Source organism: Polypterus senegalus, chromosome 8 (genome assembly GCF_016835505.1).
Source record: "Polypterus senegalus isolate Bchr_013 chromosome 8, ASM1683550v1, whole genome shotgun sequence".
Classification (NCBI taxonomy): domain Eukaryota; kingdom Metazoa; phylum Chordata; class Cladistia; order Polypteriformes; family Polypteridae; genus Polypterus; species Polypterus senegalus.
The window spans coordinates 139,853,734-139,877,273 of NC_053161.1; the positions used below are offsets into that span (position 1 = coordinate 139,853,734).

The 23,540-nt window shown below is 34.3% G+C and overlaps 1 protein-coding gene across 2 annotated transcripts in view; it reads left to right on the top strand.

Annotated features, from left to right (window-relative positions):
* The window catches only part of scube1 (signal peptide, CUB domain, EGF-like 1), a 542,580-nt gene extending 528,892 nt beyond the window's left edge, over positions 1–13,688 (top strand). For both annotated transcript variants that reach the window (XM_039761828.1, XM_039761830.1), the window contains 6 exons: positions 949–1,116; positions 5,090–5,251; positions 6,064–6,261; positions 11,760–11,912; positions 12,045–12,124; positions 12,318–13,688. In XM_039761828.1, the coding sequence (XP_039617762.1) occupies positions 949–1,116; positions 5,090–5,251; positions 6,064–6,261; positions 11,760–11,912; positions 12,045–12,124; positions 12,318–12,470 (914 nt within the window). In that variant the 3' untranslated portion in view covers positions 12,471–13,688. The remainder of the gene's footprint in view (positions 1–948; positions 1,117–5,089; positions 5,252–6,063; positions 6,262–11,759; positions 11,913–12,044; positions 12,125–12,317) is intronic.
* The last annotated feature ends 9,852 nt before the right edge of the window (positions 13,689–23,540 follow it).

Genomic DNA, 23,540 nt, shown 5'->3' on the forward strand with positions numbered 1-23,540 from the left:
AAACCTGAAAAAGAAACAGAAGAGAGAGTAGGGGTCAGTATGGATTTTGGAGCCACTATGAATAGTTATTATGATGAATTGAACATACAGAGTATCAGGATTAAGTTAAAGTGAAGTTATAAGAAGGCCATGTTAAAGTAATGTGTTTTCAGCAGTGTTTTAAAGTGCTCTACTGTATCAGCCTGGCGAATTCCTATTGGCAGGCTATTCCAGATTTTAGGTGCATAACAGCAGAAGGCTGCCTCACCACTTCTTTTAAGTTTACCTTTTGGAATTCTAAGGAGACACTCATTTAAAGATCTAAGGTTACAATTTGGAATATAACGTGTCAGGCATTCCGATATATAAGATGGAGCGAGATTATTTAAGGCTTTATAAACCATAAGCATTATTTTAAAGTCAATCCTGAATGACACAGGCAACCAGTGTAGTGACAAAGAAATGAATGAATGTTTTTTACAACTTCTGTGCACAATTTTGTCTTTTTAGCTGTTTTACTGTGGAAATTGAAAAAATATTCAGTGTCAAGGGAAATTTGGGTATTCTCCAAAAAATGAATTTGCTTTTACTTGTTTAGCTCTCAGCCAGTAAAAAATATAAAGTAAGAAGGTTTTAACTACAAAATGTATTTCTTTATTAGAAATCAATCAGTGCCATGCTTGTTATTGGCAGTGTGGTGCAGTGATTACGGCTTGGACTTGAAACCTTAAGGTTGTGCATTTAAATCCTGCTACTGACAATAAGCAAGTCACTTCACCTGCTTTTGCTCCAATGGGGGAGACTCGTGGGTTGGAGAAGTGTAATCAATCATATCTCAAATGTTGTAAGACACCTTGGATAAAGGCGCCAACTAAATATAATAATGCAAAGGTGGATTTTCAGGTATACCAGTAGTCAGACTAGAATAAATCTATGGATGTTATATTCAGTTTTTGTGACTTGTTGTAGGTCAATGTGAACCAGGACATTACTCTGCAGATGGATTCAAACCATGTAAGGCGTGCCCTTTGGGCTCATACCAGTCTGAGCCTGGGCGTACACTGTGCTTCCAATGTGGAGGAGGCCTCATGACGAAATATGAGGGGGCAGTTTCATTCCAGGATTGTGAGACCAAAGGTAATCCAACAGCAACTCATTTCTTATTTGTTAAATAGCAATTTTTGTGGGTGGTATTGGAATATCTTTAAATGTATTAGTTTTTTTCCCATTTTTTAAAAGTCTTTGCTTTAGCTTTATTAATTTCTTCTTAATGTCTATCTCTAATGTTCTCATAGAGTACATTGTCTTTTGCATTGTATTTCATTATTGTTTGATTTCAGTTATGACTAGCGTTTCTCAACCTTTAAGTATTTGCGACCTGAGTTTTCATAACAGTTTTAATCGCACCCCCTAATGTTTTTTTTGAAACCCTAATAAAATTTATTCCTACATTTTTTAAGTTTTATTATACCTACTTAACTTTTATTGACATTTACAGTATCTACCTCTATATTTATTTTTCTAGTATCAGAATGTAGTTTAAGTTAATTTATTTTGGTTTCAATAGATGTATTTTTCATATTTTCGATTCATGTTTTCTTTTTTTCACATCTTCACACGCCTTTTTTTATTATTTCGGGGCACGCCCCACCTGTTGAGAACCGCAGAGTTATGACCATATTCTACTTTATAATTAAAGTGTCCTTCATTCAAGTAGCACTTTAACACTTTCTAGTTTTCTAGTCCCTTAAAATATAAATAAGCAAGGGAGGTGTTCATAATAAGTAGTCTTGTATTGAGAGCACCATCTCAAAACACTTGATGTGAGCAGTGCTCCATTAAAATAAATAAAGTTAAGTTAGTTGACATTGTCTAAATCACAGATATATTAAGACTTGTCAGACCTATATTTTCAGCCTGTTTGCAATTTACTGTTAATACCTGTGTGAGTAACCAGGTTTAAATTTTGACTGTTTTTTTGTAAGGCGCAAGAAAAGCAGCAAACAGATCCCCAAACTAAGTAGTTCAGTAGCTCAATGCAATGCCTTATTAAATCTTGGAGAGCTGCAGCACAATCCATCCATCCATCCATCCATCCATTATCCAACCCGCTATATCCTAACTACAGGGTCACGGGGGTCTGCTGGAGCCAATCCCAGCTAACACAGGGCACAAGGAAGGAAACAAACCCCGGGCAGGGCACCAGCCCACCAGAGTGCAGCACAATCCAAACCCCTAATTGTTGCCAATACTTTAGTATTATTTTTCTACTATTACTTATTTCCTGTTGGACATTTTTATTATTTGATTCAAAATTAATTTTTGTTATTCTCCTGTTTGTTTGATTTTTTTCCCAAAGAATTCCAAAAAATAGTTTAATGGAACTGCTAAATGTAGTAAATAAAAACATAGTTAAAAAACAAAAGTGAAAAGCTTTCTCTGTAGAAAATAAAAAAAAAACACCCTAAAAGTCACCCAATTTGCATATAGAGGAATACTGAATGCTTCAAGGAATAAAGAGCAGAATTTGAAAGTTTAATGCTGCAACAAGGAATTAAAAAAGAATTTGAAAGTTTAAAATATAAAAAACTTAAAATGGAATTGGTACTGAAGCTACTACTACAGTAAAACAAAAGACAAGGAGATCTCATTAAAAATGAAAAGCAAATAGCAAATGAGCTAAATAAATATTTTATCCAAATACCTGTAAAAGAAGAAAAAATTCAGTGCATCAGGCAAAAATAAAAACAAGGTCTGAGTTTGCATAATTTAAAATAGAAAAGTCAGATGTTCTTCAGACCCTTGATATATTTAAGGCTAATAAAATCCATGGACCTAATGCAATTTTACTTGTTGTTTTTGAAGAAACAAATACCTTATTTATAAACCTTATGAAACATAATAATAATAATGTCTCATCATTGTCTCATCCAAAGGACAGACAGTCATTTCAGATGGGGAAAGATAACTAAATATTGGGTAGTTGCAAATTTTAGTCCAGTTCAAAAGACATGACACAGAATGGATTCTAGTAATTACAGACTAATAAACCCTTACATCTACAAGTCTATGGAAATTATAATCAGAAATAAGTTAGATTTGTATTTGAAAAGAAACATAACATGCAAAATAACAGCCAGCATGATTTTCTAAAAGTCAAACTAGTCCGTTAGACTAGCAAAAACACTTCGATACAGTTCCACACAGAAGGCTTATTTTTGTAAAATACAAGCTATTGGCATTGGACGTAACTTACAGATCTGAATTTCTAGTCGGTTAATTAGCAGAGGACATAGAGTAAAGATAAGAGAAAATGTTCTATGTGGGTGTCTAAAATTCTTCTGGTGCTTGTACTTAGTGCTTCTAATTTATATTAATAACATAGATTTTGTTATAGTTAGAAAACTGGTGAAATGAGCAGATGACATTGAAACTGAGAGGATAGAAGATACAAAGTAGACAGCAAAACAACATAAAAAGCCTTGCATAATCTTCTGGTCTAAATGTAGTTTCATGTAGGAAAGTGAAAAGTTTCACACATTGGCAAAAGGAGTGTTAATTACAATAAATCCAAGATAATTAGCACTGTTTTACAGGAAGCAAAGTCTAATAAGGTCCTAGTGGTTTACATTGATGCAACATTCTTATTGTCTAGGAAATGTGCAGAAGCAATTAAAAAGCCAAGTAACATGTTAGGTTTTTATTGTAAAAGTTAAGGGGAAGTGCATTTAGGACCGATGGCAGGAGGCACTTTTGCACGCAAAAAATCGCAAGAATCTACAAGAAACCAAATCATGTAGTTGAACTGGAAGCCATAACAAGTTCTAAAAAGTATCTAGTTAATAGTATAATGAAATGTGAAGTTCTGATTAAATATAGGAGCATCTTAGCTCACCAAACGAGCTTGATGAACGTAACGGTCTCCTGTTGCTTGTAAAACTTATTTTGTTATATTATTATAATATTATTGAAAGGAAAAAATGTTGATGTCTAATGTGAAATGCTGATGAGCTGAACATGTATTCTAATGTGTTTTTAATGTTCTTGAAAGTTGCACTAAGCCCAGTTTCCATCAAACGTATGCTCCATTTACTGGTAGAAAGCAGTGTTTTATGGCCGTGTCTAATAGCAACCTAAATCAACAATTTCTTCCTAGAGTTGGATGAGAAATAGCTCCATTATTTTAGAATCTGTCCAATGTTTACTCAATTTCAAGTAGCAAACTTTAAAAAACAAAAAAAGAGCAACTATCTTTGACACGATTGAGCTATTTATTAACTTTTATATGTAATTACCAAGGTCTCTCATGACAGGCTTTCTTGTATCAATATCAGCACATCTTATATGAAGCAATCACTGTTTTCTAGAGATTAACTGCAAAATTATAAGACTGCATTTACATGTAAGATAAATTCCCACCAATACAGTAATACTAGGCCTTGGAATGTCCAAGTCAAGCTTCCCAGGAGATTACCCAGGATATTTGACCCCTGCTTTGTTCATATACAGTATGGGCTTGAGTTTGCAGTTCATTGCTAAATTCTTGGAACAGACCACACATTTGAAGTGGGCTATTTCCTTGTCCTAGGAAAGGTTGGGATTAAAAAATAACACAAGGAATAGAACTATTTTCAAAAATTCTCTTTCAACTAATGTTGTTAATTGGATTGAATAATTCTTTCATTCATCATTGGTAATCATACACAGTGTGGCATTTTGTGGAATTGCTGTGTTTATATTGTGATTAGTAGTAGTCGTGTGCTGAGTATAGTGAAATACCAACTTGAAGATCTTGTCCAAGATGCAACACGTCACCGCTTTCCGATTTAACAAGTATGATGAAGCATACATCCAATGAGATAAGGTATGAAAACATTTACAAACAAACAAACAAATAAATAAATGGTGTGCTGTTTTGGGATAACACTCTCTGTAGGCTCATTATTAAGTAACCAACTGATTCCTTCATTTGTCTTTATCCAATGTGAGCACAGCTCTAGTTTTAAAGGCTTCTTCTGTCTTGTCTGCAGTGCTACATTTTGATGTGGCTGTTTTATATTAGACCTATGTGATCATTTTTAGTATTTAACCCTTCTGATATCTTTTCTAGTTCATTGTTCTCCTGGTCATTACTATAATGCAACAACACACAGATGCATCAGATGTCCTGCTGGAACATACCAGCTGGAGTTTGGACAGAACTACTGCATTACCTGCCCAGGAAACACAACTACTGACTTTGATGGCTCCACTAATGTCACCCACTGCAAAAGTAAGCAACCAAAAATCATATCATATTCCAAAGAAATAATAATTTCAGTGAAGAGACATATTGTAGCCTCTATTTTTAATTCAAGTCAGCATAAACAAAAAAAAAAGTATGTTTTTAGTAAAAAAAAAGTAACAGACAACTTTTACCATTTTACTTTCTCGTATACGAAGTAAAGGAAAAGTGTTTTAATTGTCCAAAAATTCAATCTCGAAATTTTGATGAATCTCGATGTTTTAGACCTCCCTGAGTCCGATTTACTTTCTCATAGGGAAAGAATTGTAATCATCCAAAAATTCGATTTTGATGAATCACGATGTTTTAGACCTCCCTGAGTCTGAAAATTCCATTTTTGGAATTATATCTGTGTGTCTGTCTGTGTGTGAGTGTGTATGTAAACACAATAACTTGAGTATTCTTTTAGTTAGGTCAACCAAATTTTGCATACAAGTATTAGGTGCAAAACGTAGATTTCTATCAACTTTAGGGCAATTTCTGCTAACCGGAAGTGGTACTTTTTTTATTCATGCAGCTACAGAGTCAGAATTATTCAACTTTACTTTTATATTAATTGTTCAATATATTATTAATTTGATTTGTTGTTGATGTTTTTTTAATGTACATAATATAAAAATATAATCATTGCCTTGTGGTTTGTTCCTCAAATATCCATCCCCATATCTGAGTATATAAGAAAGTCTATTGGAGACCACCCCCAATTTTTCATTTTGAATTTTTATATTTTACAGCCACATTTGTGGGAGTGTACCAATTGGAATAAAATACAGAACAGCATTTTGAATTCTTTTTCACAGATCAACAGTGTGGTGGTGAGCTTGGGGACTACACAGGTTACATCGAGTCACCCAACTATCCTGGAGACTATCCGGCAAATGTGGACTGCATTTGGAATATAAATCCACCCCCTAAAAGGCGCATCCTGATTGTGGTGCCAGAAATTTTTCTTCCTATTGAAGATGAATGTGGAGATGCTCTTGTCATGAGGAAAAGTGGTACATTCTTCATTTCTTATGCATGTCAAATAAAATTTGACTAATCCAATGACCAAATTGGTATATTTTGTAGATACTTTAAATCTGGAATATAAGTTGATACATACAGAGCCAGCTGTACAAAATAGGCAAATTTGGTAGACACGTTGTGTAGCAAAATCTGAGAAGGCACCTTTGTTTTTAAACATTACATATACTCTAACTCAATACAACACAAGGGGGAGCCCTCTGTTCAAACAAATATAGGTATAAAATGTAAAACTCTAAGGATATTTATAAGGCTTGAGCGTGACATTTATAGGTTCTTCTTGGGTAGCTAGAGCCGGTCCTGTAGCAGCCAGCATTTACTATAAGGTCAATGTCATTGATATTTTTTAAAATTATATTATTCTCTATTATTATAGACAAACCAGAAACACTTGGTTTGAATGTCAAGTTCATCGCTGTTATTTAAGAATGTGTATAATAATATCAGGGGAGCATTCCTACTTTTCCCCACCATCAAGTTCATTCATTAAACTGTGCAACACTGATACATAGTGGAGGAGCCTTCTAGTATTATTGTAAAAGAACATTGCATTTGATGCAGTCAGCCATTGGTGTGGTGGCTAAAAGAGCTGCAATCTAAACCACAAGCTCAAATGATGCCACTGACACTCTTTATGACTTAGAGTGAGACACTTAGCTTGTTCATGCACCAAGTAAAAACATGTAAGAAGTTGACCTATGTAGCTACATTGTTAGGGTGTCCTGGAGTCGTGTTCATTATACAAGGACACCAAATAAAATAAATGTTATTTATTTGATTGCATTCTGTATTGTGAGATGTTAAAATACATACTAGTGAAGTGTGGATTTATGGAAAAAATGGTGAGAAAGGCAAAGGAAATTGGCTAGAAAATTGGTCAGTCAGTCCAGATATTGTGCATATATTTTAGATGCTTAGAGAAATGTCTCTGGTCAAGGCTTAAGATTTGAACAGTGTAGAATGAGAATACTGTACCATGAATGAAATGAGTCATCTTACTAGAGTTTGGTATTGTTAAGCAAATGCTCATTTCTTTTTAAGTACTACTTTCAAAATTATAAACTGACGTTACGTATTTGGTTTTCTAAATACCGCTGTTAGACACACATTAAATATTTACTTGTTATCACGGGAACAGTATACAATGTTAAGTTGTTTTATTTTTTATTTAACATATACAGTGATCCCTCCTCGATCATGGGGGTTGCGTTCCAGAACCCCCCACGAAAGGGGAAAATCTGCAAAGTAAAAACCATATGTTCATATGATTATTTTTATGTATTTTAAGCCCTTTTAAACTAACCCACACTCTTATAAACATTTCCCACACAGTTATACAGCATAAACCCTTTGTATTCTCTTAAATATTAGGTAAGATTCATTGAAATTATGTATGTAAACACACTGTTTATATACAGTAAAACCTAAATATTATTTTAAAGATATCAAGCGTCTCCGATATATCACATATGTTACTGCCATTACTGATAGACAGGCCACCAGTAATAAGTACGTACAATACAAGAAAAATTCTATACAGTAAAATGTGTGCACAGTGACACTAAACATACATATATGTACTAAGTACTGTACGTAGAAAATTAATTATGGTTACTCACCAACAATGACATGACGACTTGTCCGATAACGATGAGTTTAATTTTACTGCTCAACAAAGGAGAGCGTTACAGCTCTTCTAAAGGACCCTCTTCAGACGATTGTGTAGCACCGCCGTTGTTCTTCTTCTGGCAGTCTTCAATCCAAATCCCTAAAGCAGATTCCATCTGGACTGCCACCTTATTACGTCCACTTACAACTTGCTTTGTGCCCTGGTTAAAGGACACTGCGGCCGTAGATCTTATATTCTTTTCCTCCTTTTTAAATAAAAACAATCATGGACTCATTGATGCCATAATGGTGTCCTACAGCAGTGTAGCTGTTGCTTTCCTTCAACATATCCAAAACTTGCCTTTTCGGCAGTCATTAGCATCTTGGCACTTGGACACGGCCCCCAAAGTAGTAGCAGGAGCAGATCATTTTGGAGCCGTAACGAAGGGCTTGACTATGCACAAAGATAAACACAAAAGTGCACAAAAGTTAATTCTTTACACAGCGAAACACGTTGATGCTGAATGAATGAGAAGAGACTTTCTGGTTAATGCAGCGGAATCAAATTCAGCGCTCTGTCGCTGAGCCAGTCAGCACACAGGAACTTAACTGCGTGCTCTGATTGGGTAGCTTCTTAGCCATCTACCAATAGCGTCCCTTGTATGAAATCAACTGGGCAAACCAACTGAGGAAGCATGTACCAGAAGTAAAATGACCCATTGTCCGCAAAAACCCGCAAAAAATCTGCGTTATATATTTAGATATGCTTACATATAAAATCTGCGATAGAGTGAAGCCGTGAAAGTCGAAGCGCGATATAGCGAGGGATTACTGTATATCTCCTTTTCAGAGTGCTATATTAACAGTATTGTCCAATTATGATCATTAAACCACAGTTGAGGCTAAATGGAACAACCAAAGGTAAAGGCAATCTATGGCTCTTGTATTTAACTCTTGAATGTTGGGTACAGAATCAGTGTTTTGCGACTGACGCAAGTATTGTGCACATTAAGTCATACTTTAATAACTCTTTAAGAATTCCTGAAAGATGTAGAATGGTTGCTCCTAGCTAAACTGCAGCTTGGGCCCTACCTGGAATCTTCTTGGCCTTCACATAAATACAATACATTAGCATTTCTTATAACAAGTTTAATTTGAACAATAAATATATAAATTAATAATAAATAAGCAAAGATCCACACATCATGAACATAACTATAACTATAACCTAATTAGTAATAATAATAATAATAATGGTCTAGGGTAATAGTGTGCTATTAACTCTTTGTTTCTTGATATAGCCAACAGAGTATCACCTGTGACAACAGCTACAAAAGCAACCATTTTAATACCACTAATATTAATAGTAATATAAAATATAACAAATATGCTACTACTATTAATAATAAATAAAATAATAAAATAATAATAGTAATAAAATAAAAACACTAATACTACTAAGCATACTTAATAAACTTACTTAATGTAGTAAATATAGTGTCAAAATGAAGTTGAATATTTAGATACAATTATGAATTCATCAAAAGTTTATTTTGTCCTTGCAATGACAGCAGCTAGCAATAACCATTAACTAAATCAGTGATGTTAGCTTCCAATACAATTAACCAACAATTGAAGTTCATCTGAGGTGATTGTATGTCAAAGATGCTTGCCTGGTGCTTTTCCACAATTCAACCAATAGCTAACTAATAAACAAGAGAGCCATTTGTGTATTGGTGCTCTCAATGCAACAGCGCTCAGAGCATTTCATATGTCAACTAACTTTTGCAGCCTTTAACAAAAACAACATTTATTTATATAGCACATTTGCATACAAATAATGCAGCTTAAAGTGCTTTACATGATAAAGAAAGAGAAAAAAGACAAAATAAATAAGAATTAAAATAAGGGAACACTAATTAACATAGAATAAAAGTAAGGTCCAACGCCCAGGGAGGACAGAAAAAACAAAAAAACTCCAGACGGCTGGAGAAAAAAATAAAATCTGCAGGGGTTCCAGGTCATGAGACCACCCAGCCCCCTCTAAGCATTCTACCTAACATAAAGGACCTCAATCAGACCTCATGATATTCAGGGTTCTCATGGAAGAACCTGATGATGACGGTCATGTGGACTTCTGGCCTTTAATTCATTAATGTAGGGACATCATGGTGCTTTGATTAGGTGGCGGTGGCGTAGGTCACCACCCCGGAAAACCAGAAAAAGAACAGAAGAGAAACTAGGGATTAGTACGGATTTTGAATATGAATACCATGAATAATAATGATAATTAATTGAATTTATAGAGCATCAGGATTAAACTAAGATGAAGCTCTGAGAAAGCCATGTTAAAGTAAAGTGTTTTCAGCAGTTTTTTTTAAAGTGCTCCACTGTATCAGCCTGGTGAATTCCTATTGGCAAGCTATTCCAGATTTTAGGTGCATAACAGCAGGAGGCCGCCTCACCACTTCTTTTAAGTTTAGTTCTTGGAATTCTAAACAGACACTCATAGGTTACGATTTGGAGTGTAAAGTGTCAGACACCCCGATATATAAGATGGAGCGAGATTATTTAAGGCTTTATAAATCATAAGCAGGATTTTAAAGTCAATTCTGAATGACACAGGTAACCAGTGTAGTGACATCAAAACTGGAGAACTGTGCTCGGATTTTCTTTTCCTAGTTAGGATTCTAGCAGTTGCATTCTGCACTAGTTGTAAACAATTTGTCTTTTTTGGGTAGTCCTGAAAGGAGAGCGTTACAGTAATCTAGTCGACATGTAGAGGTCAGAGGTTTATATGGTGGTAATAAATAATCCTCACCTATGTGACAGCTAAATACTGTAACATCACATTATATCTGTTAAAACACTCAATATCAAAACTGTTACACATAATGCTATTGTTACCCTATTGTTACTCTAGTAAACTGCTAGCTTTCTTGTAGTGACAATGTAATAGTAGCTGATTTACTGGAAATTGGATAAATTTTGAATTCTATACATATACCTATAAGCGCAACATGATCTGCTTCTCTGTGCTTTTGTTTTTTTTTTCTTTTACTGGTGTTGACTCAAAGCCATCACTCTTCTCATTAATGGAAAATGATTACAACCAGTCTCTGTTAAAGATGCTGATGACATTAATTGATGAAACAGTTATAACACTGTTAGGCATTAGCCCATATGTAGCTGTAGGTAGTGTCTAGACTGAGCACACCTTGAATTTTATAAATGGTGCCTCTCGTTGTCCATAGTGCACATTCAATATTATTAGTCTTTGAGGAATACAGGGTCTCCTATGGTGACCTGATCATGCACCCATTGAATTACCATAATGGCGCCCCTTGGTGTGCATAGCAGGATCTGGGCTTAGTTAAATTTCAGAGCATATGTCGCATGAGTTTCATTAACAATGTACTTCGGTGTCCAGAGTGCATGCTTCTTAACTTTGATAAACTGCCTGTGCTGCCTAATGGTTTGACTGGCTCTACTCCATCTGTCCTACAATCACAGGCCCCATGCATAGTGTGTGATGTGTGTGTAGGAAGGTGCAGCTCAGTATAGAAGAAAGCACAAAGTCAATTATATTATATTCCATGTACTGTAACATTTAAATAGAGAATCATAATATTAATATTAATATTCTTATAAAATTTTGAAATGCTGCAAACCTCCATTTTGATTTCTTTGATAAACTGTATGATTTTATTGACATATGAATGAATTTGTTAGCTTCTTAAAATATGTTGGGCTTTTCATGCAGTTGTTGACTTGCCTTTGAAAAGTTAAGACAATTTCTATTTTTCATTAGGCAGCTTTCAGAAAGCATATATATATTTTTTAACTTTTTCATTTTTTTCAGCTTCACCTACCTCAATAACAACATATGAAACATGTCAGACATATGAGAGACCAATCGCATTCACATCCAGGTCCCGTAAACTGTGGATCCAGTTTAAGTCTAATGAAGGGAACAGTGGCAAAGGTTTCCAAGTACCATATGTCACTTATGACGGTAATTAATGTATTTCATTTTGGTTTTTCCAAGTATTGAGGTAGAACAAAAATGTAGAAGTCATAAAGGGCTTGGCTAATAACAAGTTATTCTACAAACCTATTATATATGTATTTATTTATTTTTTAACAGAAGATTACCAGGAACTAATAGAAGACATTGTGCGGGATGGGAGATTATATGCTTCGGAAAATCACCAAGAAATTTTAAAAGTATGTCTTACCTTAATAAAAAGAATACTTCTGTCATCAGCTATGGTTATCAGTTTGATGCTGTTCATACCACTTTTCTCTAAATTACAAATGAAAATGCGTTTTTGGTCAGCTGAACTTAAAGATAGAGCTAATTGTTAAATTAGTTAAATTGGTATTTATTTATTTTATTTTATTTTTTTGTTTTTTTCAGGACAAAAAATTAATAAAAGCACTTTTCGATGTGTTAGCTCACCCTCAGAATTACTTCAGATACACAGCCCAGGAATCCAAGGAAATGTTTCCACGATCCTTCATCAAATTGCTACGCTCCAAAGTGTCCAGATTTTTACGGCCGTATAAATAGTTATAAGTTAAAAATTATATGTGTGTTTCTACTTTGGATTGCTTGCATCTTTCCACCACAATAGAAAGAAAACTGTCCTCTTGTCAGTTTAATTCATCTTTATTATTACTTTTTACAGTCTTCATGTTGACTTTAAACATTGGACATTCTTATGTGTCTTATGTGTGAAAATAATATTTATATTTTATGTACTAAAATTTGCAGAAGCCAAATTCATGGATAAGGGTTTTCTTGTGTTTTTTTTTTTTGTTTGTTTGTTTTTATATTTTCTTGTGGGTGGGAGAGTGGAGGCGAGGAGGAGCGTTTTTTATTATCATTTCTGCACATAGCTGAAACATTCCACAGCGGTAGTATATACAGTATACAGTCTCTCTATATATATAGACTGTAAATGACAGTAGATAAGACAGTATATATTTCAGCTCACATATATTTGTTCAGGCACTTCCAGAACTAGCTGTTCCCTTCAGAAATTTTCTTTTACAATAGTCTTACAGTATAAGCCGCTAACTGAATGTTATCAGGCCTTCCCAGGATTTGCCCAACCTCCTCGCTTCATCACTTGGCTGCCTCTCCCAACCCTTTAGCACTTCAGGAGTCACCATTTACTTTTTCCTGATAAGAACCCAGTTCAACTCAAGTCAAACTAATTAGCCAGAGTGACTCTTTTGACTTTAGGTGTTTATCACACAACTGGGAGAGAAAGGAAAATGAAAACTTTACTAAGGTGTCTCTGTAAATTACTTCTGACTGTCTCAGAGACAGAAAGACTATTAATGTAGTCATGCAACGACCTTCTTTTGAGGAACCACTTGATGCTCACACCCTTATACCAATTTCTTTAAGATATTTCTGTATTATGGTGACTTTTAACTTTTGTGAAGGACTTCTGGCTTGAGCCGTCATTGCACCCAAATGAGGGATTTAAGTAAGCAGTACCTCTACTTCAGACGTTTGTAAAATGAAAAGTTAAAGCAAAAGCAAAATTATGTGGGGATTGGTATATAGCTATATTTAACCATCATACAGTGATAACAGACCTTCAATGCACACAATTGTGTTTGTGTACATATGAGGTTGGAGAAGTCCATTGTCAGTAAGTAAGAAATAAAATAGTTAATTAAACACAAGATAATACAATTAAAAAAATTACCAAAACGTTGTTTTTGACTGTTAGCTTTATTTTAATCATAAAATCAACTTTCATATATTTTCCTTTTAGGCTATTTAAATCCATGTGTGAGTATGTGTGTATATATATATATATATATATATATATATATATATATATATATATATATATATATATATATATATATATATATATATATATATATATATATATATATATATATATATATATATATATATATATATATATATATATATATATATATATATATATATACAGGGGGTGACAAAATTATGTTAACATTTGGATGGCAGAAACAATTTATTCACAAAACATACTTCATATGTGCAAGATGATTTACAGGAATGTCTCAGCCTGTTCTGAATCATGTTCAACACACAAAAAACAATGAGAAACAGTACCATTTAAAGCCCGGACACACATTTTGCGGGGAATAGATGATACCACTATCCATATTCTGTCCTTCAGGTCATTGATATCACAAACTTTCCTGTTATACACACGCTCATAACCAGAAATTACAGTCAAATCAGGGTGTGGTGGCCATGGCAATGGTCCACCACAACCTATCTATCGATCTGGAAAGATGTGGTCAAGATAAAAATAATCTATTAGTGTAAAAATAATTTTGACTCTCTGTATATATATATATGTGTGTGTGTATGTGTAGTGGGGTGGGAAAAAATAAATTTACACTTAAAAGACATGCAGGTTATGATTATTACATTAGCTTTATTAACTCAATAGCTTTATTAACTCAAAAGAATGTTACAATGGCACAAACAGTGAACTTAGGAAATAACTCAACCTGCTGTCAACCTCGAACCAACCACATGCGTTACCTGGTAGGTAACCACCCATACAATCAGATCAAGACTCAGACTATGAATGCTATGAATGTAATTACTCTGATCTCCAGGCTGTCAAATAAACGAACCACATGCCGTGGCGCTGCGTAAAGGGACTTCATCTCTGATGCTGACGTCTGAAGTTCAGTTCCTGCGAAGAGTGTAGTGGAGTGTGTATGCCTGATGAGCCCAAATAAGGATGAAATACGTGTCGCGTACACTTTGCATTATTTGACAAATAAAACTTTGCATTATTTGCAAATAAACTATGGAATAAATATATATATATAATATATATAACACATATATACTGTATATGTAAACACGTAACACTTTTTTCAAAAGAATAAAGCCAATGACTTTTTCTATTTAAAAAATAAAAAGTTCTCTCAGAAGAAAGTTATATACAGTAGTATTGAAACCCCAACTCATTCAGCTGGTTGAAAACCAAAGAAAGACAGGGACCCCAAGAGTAGACATCCAGAATAAGGTTCATATATAATCCTTACGAAATGCAGAAAGATCAAAAAGTATTAATAATTATCCTAGACTAACAAAAATAAGAATTGTAGGCCACTTAGTATGGCTCTCTCCACCAGATTGTAGCATGTAGAGTGTAAGAAAATGGCGTTGTCTCAACATGGTGTGTAGATTCTTAAATATTACTGGAAAGCTTTGTTAAAAATCTAATTGTCTGAACTCTTTTGGGCGTTGTCTTCTGCTTTATATATATATATATATATATATATATATATATATATATATATGAATAAACACATGCACTCATATGTGCGCACACACACACACAACGTATGATAAATTGGTATTAATCAGCAAAGGAATGAAACTACTGTACTTGCTACAACACATTTTACAGAATAATGTATTTGGTATAACTAGTATTTAAATTTATTTGGTTATTGCGTTTAAATTTTGTTAACAATGTTCTACAGAAAAACAAAGTCTATGTACATAACCTTTATGTTGTCTAACCCATTTATGGGAAATGATGTTATACCAATGTAGCATTTCGTAGAATTGCACCCTGTTTCTACAGAGAAAGACATGGTATCAAGGAACAAAGAGCTGAGCACAAAGGCCAAGGCACTTCTTCCATGTATAGTAAGTGTTCTCCACACTTAGTTTGCCTGATTGAAGACCATATTTGACACATTCTTGCGTGATGTCAGAACACCTGCTCATTCTGTACCAAAACCAGATTGAAGCTGGCTTAGCCTGTTTTAAAAATGCATGTGGTGACTGAGGTTTTCTTTTTTCTTTGTTTTCTTTAGGACTAGCTTAAACTGTTTTTACTTGTGCCATGCTGCTTTTGCAGTATAAATTTGATTACGGACAGTAAATTAACAAACTGAAAAAGCTTTGAAAGTTTTCCTTCTCAAAGAGTGCAGTAACACTTTTTTTGTCTTTAAAAAAAAACTTGGACTTCATGGGTCAATTCGAGTGTTTCATGGTGAATTGTAGATATTTAGCTTGGCTTTCTTAGACAAAACATTTACTCAATCATGGATTAGAAGCCACGAATGAATTATTAATAACAAGGGCATACTTGCAGTTATCTTTGGCATTCATTGTAGAAATTCTTAATTAGAAGATGTTTTGTTTAGTTCTTAAGGCAATCTCATAAATTAATGTCATCAGGGCAGATTTGAAACTTTAGTAAAAGTCCTCTTTTCTAAGTCATTCCCTTATATTAAAAGTGCACTTTCTTTATATGTCAACACAAGTAACTGGAAAGTAAAACACTATTTATAATCTGTATTTTCAGATTACGTATTCGGAAATGTTTTAAACCTAAAGAAGGGTGTCTTCTTAATTTCTTAACAAAATATCACTTTTACTTTTTTTGCTTTATTCATAAATCTTTTATATTTTGTAAATATTGACTTTTTTTACATTTTTTACTTGTTAATTTGATAGCCTAACAGTATATAATATTCTACAAGCAATCTTTTCATAAGGCATCATTTTCAGATTAGTGTAATCAGTGTCATTTACTGTGGTACTTACTTCACACATTTCTCTTGTGTTTGTTTTTATTTTGGAGAATATATAAGTGAATGTCAAACAGATAAAGGATTCCCTTTGAATGTGTGTTCAGTACAAAGTAGGTGACACTTGAAGTCTCTCTTAATCTTCATATTTTGGTGTACCTTAAGTACCGGCCTTCACTTTACAGAACTCATTTCATATTTTGTTTTTGTTTAACTTATGAATTTGTCATATGCAACAGTTTGTAAACCCACATAGTATACATTTTTCGAGATATCTAGAAACAGTTATCTATTCAGACTTATCGCAAAACATTTTCTGCGAAAATTGTACTTCTCTTAAATCTTTCCATTATCATTTATGCTATAAACAGATTAATAATCCAATTTATTTTATCTAAATTATAGTGTATTCTCAAAATATTTCAAAATGCAACAAACATGCCATAAAATGTATTTCAAAACTCTCAGGTATGCTTGAGATTTCTCAAATACATATTAAGATATCTAAAATGAATTACATCTAAATTAATTTCATAAAGTTTATTTTACATTATTTGAAATATATACGAGGGATGTTCAAAACGTTTCTGCGCTTTTTTTTAACTCTATTTATTAAGAATTTTAAAAACAAATGACATCACTTCTCTACATAGTCACCTTTGTTTGCAATGCAATTTTCTCTTTTTAACCTGTTAATGCCCAATTACTACTTCTCCAGCCTTCACCGTTTACAATGAAAATATAAAAGTATGGAAATTTTTTGAATGTCCCTCATAATTACTTTTAAAATAAATAAAATTGCAAATATTAAAATACGTTTGAAAAAAATTTTTTTTAATAATTTCAGGCCTCTGTAGAAGACAACACCAATACATTTTTCACTTGAGATATTTTAAAATACACAGGGAGTCCATTGCAAATGCTAGGCACAAGATATTTAAAAAAATAATAATTAAAACATCTACAGTATTATTAAATACTCTCTTTTGAAATAACTTACAAAGGAAAGGTGCTATATAAATAAAATATACTTAATAATAATAGATATTTCATTATTTTAAAAGTACAAGGGCTAGTATTTTAAGATAGCCAAAATTAATTTTAAAACATTTGTAATTCAGATTCCCTAAAAAATGTGTATGTCATATTATAGTTCAAGGGATAGCATATGAGTTCCCTTTTCTTATTTCATGAAGTTAGAGAATATCATTGGAATCTCGGAGGAGTATTTAATCAGTATAAGTAAAGTAACATTGCAGTTAATGTTCATATTTAACAAAAAAGAAGAAGGTTCATTTTAGCCTCCCATTTTTGCTCCCTTCAAACAGTCAACATGCAGAATATTCTAGATTTGACAACCCCTTTAGGATCTTTAGTCAGTTGTTTTGTAGTTGCATGCACTTTTTATTAAAGAAAGAACAAAATGTAGCACAAAGCTCTCATTATATCATAATACAGTTTATGTGTTTTTGACTGAACATCATCATGCTCACTTGTTCTATTTAGAGTTTATATTGAAACAGATTCCTTTCAATAGAAAAAAACTTTTTTTTGGTTCATTTTTGCAAGGTTATGAATCAAAATATCTTCCTTTACATTTTTTACTTCTTGAGTTTGATTGCATATTGGATTGTTAAGACTAACTTGGAGACTTCTTACAGCCTGCAAAATGGCATCACATTTTGTAGGACATCACCAACCATCTGGTAGTTAGCATAATATTTGGGTATTTTCCATGCCTGCATGTTGCGTTGTGCACTGTCTTACATTAAGCAGCATTTTCCAAGTGTTTAACGATTTCAGATTGTTTAAAGATGTGGTAAATCTTCATCTTGTGTAGCACCAAATACAGTAATTTTAGTGTGTCAGAGTATTTCATCTGTATACATTTTTAGACGGCCTTATTTTGTGAAGTAGGTTGAAAGCATTTGGTCACACTTGGTGCTGTATTTCAAACTTTTATTACACACTGTTGTTAATAAACCAATAATGCTTGGTACTCCCGTATTAGCAGCTCACAACAATAACATTGCTTTGGTTTAATTGCAAAAAAATAAATAAACACCACAATTGTCTGACGTGGCATTTTCTGGTAATTAATATGGAAAATCCATTGTTTCCGAGCACTTTATCAATTACTGTAATGGAGGAAACAACACCAGAGGGCCCAAAGCACACATTGTTAGGAGAACAGAACAAAATTTAATTACATGTCAGTGTTCAGTTACCCTGCGGTGGGCTGACGCCTTGCCCGGGGTTTGTTTCCTGCCTTGCGCCCTATGTTAGCTGGGATTGGCTCCAGCAGACCCCGTGACACTCTAGTTAGGATATAGCGGGATGGATGGATGGATGGATGTTCAGTAACACAGTCAGGATTTGCAAATGTATGCACAACCAAGTTATCTGCCCAAACAGTTTGTGCCGCGCCGAATAAAGAAATCACAAACTGAACAGCATCTGGCTAATATCTATGGCTCACTAGGTTAGGGATACTACATGTGAATGTTAGGCAAGGCTTGGATTGTGACCCAACATTTGCGCGATGGACATATGCGCGCAGACAAAATAGCGCCGATTAAAACGCACCGTCATAATCGAGTCGACAAAATCGTGACGACAAAATCGCCCCGACAAAATCGCGATTGTTTCATTAAATATGAATTACTAGTTTAAAGCATATATAATAAAGTTTATTTTAGAAGTCAATATTATGAGAAGCAGCATGCCATCAGCACAGCACACAGATAGTCCTTAAGATCACGCCCTGCATATGTAGGAAGAATTGCAGCAAGGGTGTCCCACTCTCTTGGCCTCTCTCGCGATTTTGTCGTGGCGATTTTGTCAGCGCGCATTTGTCGAAAACCAGTTAGCGGGTCTATCGCGGTTTTGTCGGGGCGCATATGTCTATCGCGCTTTTGTCGGTGAACCAAATTGGATATTCTACATAATGGCAATCTTGCCTATCAAAGAATGGCTCAGATGGGTATTGTAAAGATAGCAGAAACTGAGAGCTCAATTGTATTCTCATTAAAATATCAACATTCAGCCTTTCCCTAGCAAGAAGAATTTCAAAATCTCTCTGTGCAGTTTTATTTCTACATTTTGCAGATTTTTAAAGTAATTTAATGAGGCAGCATCCAGTTTGATGTGGTTATTTAAGTCTTTGGGAAATTATCAAAATAGTTTAGTTTCATCAGTGCCACATAGTTTGATAGAAATGCCCAGGATCTTTGCAACACGTTTACTTCAGTAGCTAATACAGTAGTGTCGCCAGTTCATACCCACCTTAGATTCATTGAGCAGACAGCTGGCCACTTCTAAAAAATCTACAGCATACCCACAATTATAATGTGTTGCAAAGGTGTCTACTAAATGAAGAAGAACAAAAATGATAATTATATTCATTATTTCTGATGCTTGGTACCTGTACATTCTATATCCATGGTTGCTTGGTGAGTAATTGTGTTTTCTTTAATTGCATACATTTCAATAGATATGCTAGGTGATGCCAAGTTTTTAGTAAGCTTTTGTTTTCAATTCAAAGACTTGGAAGTCAAGAAATAATAAATCGGATTTTTATTGGTATTTACTGAAGTGTGGGCTCGACTGACGGAACATCTTTATTTCTGTTTAATGATACAAATGAATTATCAGCAGTAACGTGACATCATGAATCATACATGAAATCTAACATTTTTTCCCATTAAGAGAAAGAATCAAAGTACGTAGTGGCTGTTTATTTTGGAAGTACACACACCAGCCTTGAATGATTTTAAAGAACAATTTGTCCTTTGATAAAAAGCATTTTAATTATTACCAAGAATTGTATAAAGTATATGTAGATAATTGTTAATAAAAGGCTTTAGTGCATGCATAGTCAGCTCTCAGGTGACGTATCCAAATTATCCCACCATTCACACCCTTTACTGAAGACCCTTGAAACAAACAGACTTTTTGGCAATTAGCATTCTTGAAGCATACTATTGGAATTTGGTATCCATTTTACATAGTGTCCTAAATTTGTACTAAAAAATTCCAGCAACGTGTATGGGGCATTAGAAACAATCCTATCTGATAAATTCTATTTCAATATTTATAAATATTCCTTTAATTCACTGATACATATTAGTAGAATGTCTTTTACAAATGACAACCTATACTTTTTATGTTATTGTAAAGCTTCATTTTTCACCCGTTACATAATTTGTATTGTATGCATAAAAACCTTTATGATGTATATTATTTTATCTTACCTTAGATAATTGTAATGATCCTATAAATATAAATAAATTAATAATTATGATTATTGTTCTTTATTTAGTAGACCCTTAAGCAAGGAAACTGTATGCATTATAAGTGTATTAATTTTGATAAGATAGAAATATTTGTTATATACCAGTCATTCTGTGATGCATATTGTAATATGTCATTTACACAGCAAGCAGATGCATTTAATTCACCCACAAATCCTATTTCTGTGTTGTGCGGAGGTGGAGCCTAGCCCATCTTTACCCTAGACGACTCTTGTAAAGATGGCATCATTCACATGCCTGCACTGGCACCAAGCTGAATCAGCCTTCACAATCAATACAGTTTGTACCTGTGCACCGGGAGGAAATCCACACAAATACGGGGTCTGAGTGATGAGAGGCGGTTGCTGTTTCCACCTGTGGAAATGATCGATTTTGTGTATCCTCTATGTACACGTCCAACAAAGAGATGTGTATCTGGATATACAAATGACTTGCATTTTGAATAGCTCTTTGTTCACTTATTTGTGACACTTTGGACCTCTTCTGGCACTCATGTGAAAAAGTGTGTTATGAATGGTGGAGAAATACCAATGTAAATACGTACACTTAAAAATGTTCTGAACCTCTGAAGTTTGTGTATGTTCTGACTGTAACAATGTGTCACTGCATGTTGCATCTGTAAGAAGTTGTCATTTTTTAATGGTGTCACTCTTCTGTTTTAATGGTAAGAAGTCTTACTCTTTCCTGATCATACCTTAATGGTAAGTCAATTAACATTTTCAAAGGAATTTGGTGATGGTGTCTTACATTACATTGAGTGAGACGTGATGTTTAAATGCCAAATGTTCAATCACTTTTGGAATTTTAGGTCTCACTCGCTTTCATTTATCAAGTGGGTCAATGGCTTATTCATGTTGGATTTGCTCTTTTCAAATGAAATTACAAACTATCATTTACTTTGCTATGAAAGCTATAAAAATGGCCAAAAAAACAAATATCTTGCATTTGTCTATGGCATCCATTGTGTACTTTGTTAAGGTGATCACTTTTCTAAATAATAACCATGTATATATATTGCCGGTTTCATTTTGTACACCTATTGTAACAACAGTATTTGACTTGTATTGCATTATGAAATAAATATGATGGTAATAAAATAATGGCAAGTTTATATTGATTCAGAAAAAGATGCGTTAAAATTAAAACAAGTTTTTGTTTTATTATTTGTTTATTATGAACATGTCATTTCATCTACATTTTGTTTACTTATTTGTATGAGTACATCATTTTATGTGGCTGGTCTCTATGATGCTTTGTGGTTACTATGTATGTGATGCACATGACCTGTGACATCATGGTGGTCATGTTATAAAAGATGGCTACTTGCTTTAAGACATGTCCAAACTTTGTTGCAAAGTAGAGGAATGATTTAGCAAGAAAACATTTTCCTACATAAGAAATATAACAAATGAGAGTAGACCATTCAGTCCATCAAGCTTGTTTGTTTAGCTAATAGCTAAGCTGTCCCAGTATCTCACCCAGATTATTCTTAAAGGTTGTCAAGGTTTCTGCTTCAACTACGTGTCTCGGTAGTTCCAAAGTCCCATTACTCTTTCAGTTTTAGGTGCACTTCTCCTTCATTTCCAGTGAATTGAGTACATGATTCACTCTTAGGCTGAAAGAATGTTGCTGGATCTACATTACCAATGCCTTTGAGGATTTAAAATACCTTGATCAGGTCACCAGACTAAACAGATTTAATTATCTGAGTCTGTCAGAGTAGAACATGTCCTGAAGTCCTGGTTCGGTTGCTCTCCTCTGCACAGTTTCAAGTGCTGTTATGTGTTTCTTGTACTGTGGTGACCAGAACTGCACACATGTGGTCTCACTAGTGCATTATAATAGGTTTGAGCATAGTGTCCTTTGACTTTAATTCAACAGTTTTTATGATATAACCTGACATTTTATTTGCCTTTTTAATTGCTTCTGTGCATTGCTTAGACAATGAAAATGTTATGTCAACATATACCCCTAAATCCTTTTCAGAGGTTGGTTCCTGTATGATGGTGTCTGTTCCCTTTAGCACACTTCCAGTTTTAAATCCACTTTGTTAGCAACTTCGAGTTTATTCACTTCCCTTTAGAGGTGACAATCAACATTTTTCCCCCTTAGCGTTTTGACTTTGGATTCCTCTGATTTGCCTTTTCCATCGTCACTAAAATCTCTGTCACTCTGTTAACACATTCAGTTTGACTGGTCTTTTAGTATCACATTGCCAGTAATAAGTCGAACTCGTTCCCTGTTGAGGTTTGACTCCACCAGGGCTACCCTTTGTCACCGATTCTGTTCATAAGTTATATGGAATGGACAGAATTTCTAGGAGCAGCCAAGGAGTGGAGGGGGTCTGGTTTGGTGACCTCAGAATCTCGTCTCTGCTATTTGCGGATGACGTGGTTCTGTTGGCTTCATCAGACAGTGGCCTCCAGCTCTCACTGGAGTGGTTCACAGCCGAGTGTGAAGTGGCAGGGATGAGAGTCAGCACCTCTAAATCCAAGGCCATGGTTTTCAGCTAGAAAAGGGTGGAATGCTCTTCCCGGGTTGGAAACACATTACTGCCTCAAGTGGACGAGTTCAAGTATCTCGGGGTCTTGTTCACAAGTGAGGGAAGAATGGAGCGGGAGGTTGACAGACAGATCGGTGCAGCATCTGCAACGGTCCATCATGATGAAGAGAGAGCTGAGCCAAAAGACGAGGCTGTCAATTTACCAGTTGATCTATGTTCCTCCCCTCACCTATGGCCACGA